The sequence below is a fragment of the Sinocyclocheilus anshuiensis genome, unplaced genomic scaffold (assembly GCF_001515605.1).
Source record: "Sinocyclocheilus anshuiensis isolate Anshui unplaced genomic scaffold, SAMN03320099.WGS_v1.1 scaffold1353, whole genome shotgun sequence".
Lineage (NCBI taxonomy): Eukaryota > Metazoa > Chordata > Actinopteri > Cypriniformes > Cyprinidae > Sinocyclocheilus > Sinocyclocheilus anshuiensis.
The window spans coordinates 16,925-20,861 of record NW_015549632.1 but is presented as its reverse complement, the minus strand read 5'-3'; the positions used below and the strand labels follow the sequence as shown (position 1 = coordinate 20,861).

General features: G+C 43.2%; 1 protein-coding gene across 1 annotated transcript in view; it reads left to right on the top strand.

Moving 5' to 3' along the window:
• The window catches only part of LOC107659628 (PDZ domain-containing RING finger protein 4-like), a 48,214-nt gene extending 44,863 nt beyond the window's left edge, over positions 1 to 3,351 (top strand). The window contains exons 10-11 of the mRNA XM_016448643.1: positions 627 to 1,423; positions 2,561 to 3,351. Of these exons, the coding sequence (XP_016304129.1) occupies positions 627 to 1,423; positions 2,561 to 2,963 (1,200 nt within the window). The 3' untranslated portion in view covers positions 2,964 to 3,351. The remainder of the gene's footprint in view (positions 1 to 626; positions 1,424 to 2,560) is intronic.
• The last annotated feature ends 586 nt before the right edge of the window (positions 3,352 to 3,937 follow it).

Here is a 3,937-nt window from a genome sequence, read left to right as displayed (position 1 = left end):
CTGACCCAGCTAACCAATCACAGCACACACTGGCCCAGCTAACCAGTCACAGCACACACTGACCCAGCTAAGCAATCACAGCACACACTGACCCAGCTAACCAATCAAGTAACTAAAATGTTTTTATGGTTTTAGTTTTTAATTTTCTTACTCAGTATTTTTGTCGTGTTTTCCAATACAAATATCTAAATGTTTTTAAATTAAGATACATTTACTTGAGAAGCAAATTGACCTAAAATATAAAGTCTTATCTCAAAAAATGATAAAAATTAAGCGTTTTTATGGGTTTTAACTCTGAATTAAGTTTATTTTTGTAAGATATAAGATATTTGTTCTTAATTTTGATACATTTTTCAGAAAACAAGACTTGTCATTTTGCATCTCATGTAAGAATCTTTATATATTTGTACTAAAAAACAAGTCAAAAATACATTGCTTTTATTAGAAATGAAAAAATGATAGATTCTGAATAATTTCTTGTTGCGTATGTGTCTGTCTGAACATCCAAACAAACGCAGATAATCATGCGTTCCTGCCGTGTCCCAAATGAACATGGAAACTCACTAATGAAGTCTCGGTAGATGCTGGTTTCGCTTGAATGATTCTCACTCAGAATCTCCCTGCAGGCCAGACAAACTCAAGACGAAAGCATCACGGCGTCCTGCTCCTACAACCACCAGAAGATCATCGATCCGACCGCCGCTTCGGAGAAGAGCGTCCTCGCACAGATCCAGAAGAAGCTATCGCGGTGTCTGCGCCAGAGCTCGGCATCGGGACAGAGCGGAGCGGAGAAGGACAAGCGCTGTCGGCAGCTCCTGGAGCTGAAGTGTCAGATCCGCAACAGCAGTGAGTACGACCTCTTCTACGCTCGCAGCAGCACCATCGAGTGCAGCCTGACGGAGCCCAGCGGCGTGGAGCGCGAGCTCCGCATGCTCAACGAGGAACTGCGCAGCATCCAGATGGAGTGCCAGAACATCATGAAGGCGCATCAGCTGGGATCCCGCAAGCTGGCGGACATCAGCGAGCATCCCGAGAAGTCGGACAAGGACAGTTCGAGCGCGTACAACACGGCAGAGAGCTCGCGCAGCACGCCGCTAACCATGGACCGCTCCCTGGAGCGCCGCAGGGTCAGCCTGACCAACCAGAAGAACCTGCTGGCGCTCCGAAGGGTGCCGAGTGGCAGTCCCGACCACAGCAACCCATCTGAGTCCGAACAGACGCCTCCCGAAGGCTCCCACTCGCGAATCCCCGCACGGTGCCAGCGGCCGGTGGACGACCCGGTGCATGCGCGACAGCACCAGAGCTATGTGCAGCTGATCCAGCAGCAGTCGGCGGTGGAGTTCACCCTCAGCGGTCCGCAGGTCGCACGGCCTTCCGAACCCAAGATGGAGTGGAAGGTCAAGGTCCGGAGTGACGGAACCAGGTACCAGTCTTTACTTCGTTACTGTACTTAACTACATTTTTCAAGTATCTGTATTTTACATTTTGAGAAACTTTTACTTCACTATATTTCAAAGCATAGTGTCGTACTTTTTACTTCACTACAAACATGTCGTTATTCATTATTTTGAACTGGAGAAATTGTCACCAACTCCGAGACGTGATAGCGGTGTCCGATTCATGAATGAGCTGATTCTTTTCAATGAAGCTGTTAAATAAGTAAACAACTCACTGATTCAAATGATCAGAGTCAGAGCGAGTCTCCAGTCAATGACTCACTGATTCAAATGATCGAGTCAGAGCAAGTCTCCAATCAACGACTCACTGATTCAAATAATCGAGTCAGAGCGAGTCTCCAGTCAGTGACTCACTGATTCAAATGATCCGAGTCAGAGCGAGTCTCCAGTCAACGATTAAGTGAATTCAGAAGTCTAACTGATGAGTCAAGAACAAGAGATCAGCTTGAGTATGTGCAAGTGATGACGTGAAAAGTTAGTTACTAATGGCGAATTTTAGGATGTATTATTGTAAATGAAAATCATATTTAGGTCACGACTGTCAGTTGTTTGTGAAGTAAATCTGCTGAGTAAGGGCGAGCTGTTTAAGCCCACTGTATGAAATGCTTGAATGCAAACATGCCCGCATTTGTGTATCACAGTCTCAACGGGGAAGGTTGAGGGTAAAAATGAAACATATCATTAAAATAACACAAATTAATGCCCATGCATCTTCCCGGCTGCCGAAGCTAGTATGTTTGTATCCGAGTATCAGCAGTATCCAGACGTATCAGTAACCTAAACTGATATTTTAATATCATTACTTTAATATATGTAATGTTTAATATATTTAATCTTTTGATAGTGTATGACAAGCCTCCCTCCCTCAGGCTTTTTGAGCAGTAGGATTATATAAAATATATAATATAACATTATTAAATATAAAATGATATTAGTTAAAAATTACAAAATAAAAATTCATCGATCAGTACTTTTTTACTTTTAATACATAAGTGCATTAAAAATAAAATAGTTTTGTACTTTTACTGTAGTAAAATTGAAAAGGAGTACTTAATTCCTTTACTGGAGTAATATTCTGTCTGTGTTTGTTTTGTGCTCTCCAGGTACATCACCAAACGGCCCATCCGCGACCGACTGCTCCGGGAGCGAGCGCTCAAGATCAAGGAGGAGCGCAGCGGCGGCATGACGACCGACGATGACGCCATGAGCGAGATGAAGATGGGACGCTACTGGAGCAAAGAGGAGCGCAAGCAGCACCTCCTGCGGGCCAAGGAGCAACGGCGGCGGCGCGAGTTCATGCAGCGGAGCCGCTTGGAGAGCCTGCGGGAGAATCCACTCAGCAGCGGAGAGGGAATCATCGAACTCAGCCAGCGCAAGATGATGAAGAAGCGGAACAAGAAGATTCTGGACAGCTGGATGACCATTCAGGAACTGATGACGCACGGGAAGAAAGCGCCGGAAGGATCCACAGTTCACAACGCCTTCCTGTCCGTTACAACTGTATAGATTCATGCAAGTTCTCCAACTTTACCCATGCGGTACGATCTACTTTTGCCTCGTTCAATGCGGCGATTTTTATGAGAAAAGACGAGACTATTTTCACACTTTGTTAATGTTTTCTAAGCAATTAAACGAGTGCTTTTAAATGCTTTTTTGTTACCGGAATATTTCAACTAGGGTACCTAAAGAAATATTTCATTCAAACAATACAGTTCTGTCATAATTCACTTTTAGTCCAAACCTCTATGACTTTCTACGAAGTCTCTTAGAGGACTTGGTGATGGAAGAATATGAGATGGGAGGGGAAATTATCTCAGTGTTTTTGAGTGCGCTAGCTATAGTTTGGCATTCCCTCAAGCAGGGCCATCCTTAGGGGGTGCAACTGGTGCGGTCACACCGGGCCCCCCGCTTGAGGGGTGAACGGACCGAGGGGGGCCCCGCTCCCTACCTTGCACCGGGGCCCCACGTCAGCTAAGGACGGCCCTGCCCTCAAGAAACTTGCAATCGCTCCTTTGCACACCAAAATTTTGCTTTATATGCAAAAATGTTTCAACATTTTGAATTTTTACTTTGCGTTCGCTCTTTTTGAATCACTAAAGTTTTGCTTTAAATAATTTTTTTCAAAATGTTGCTTTCGCCTAAGGCATTCATTTTTTAAATCACTATAGTGTCAAATTCATCCAAGAAAATTTTGTCAAAATTTTGAATTTGTACTTAAATTCGCTCGTTTGGCTTTGCTTTTGTCCAATCATTTTTTTTTCAAAAATTTGACTTTGAACTTTGCATTTGTCCGTTTGCTCACTAAAGTTTTGCTTTCGACCAATATAATTTTTTTAATCAAAATGTAGAATTTGTACTTTGCATTCGCTCGTTTATTCGCTAAATTTTTGCTTTTGTCCAAGAAAATATTCACTTGAACTTTGCATTTGCCCATTTGTTCACTAAAGTTTTTCTTTCGTCCAAATAAATTTTTTCCAATT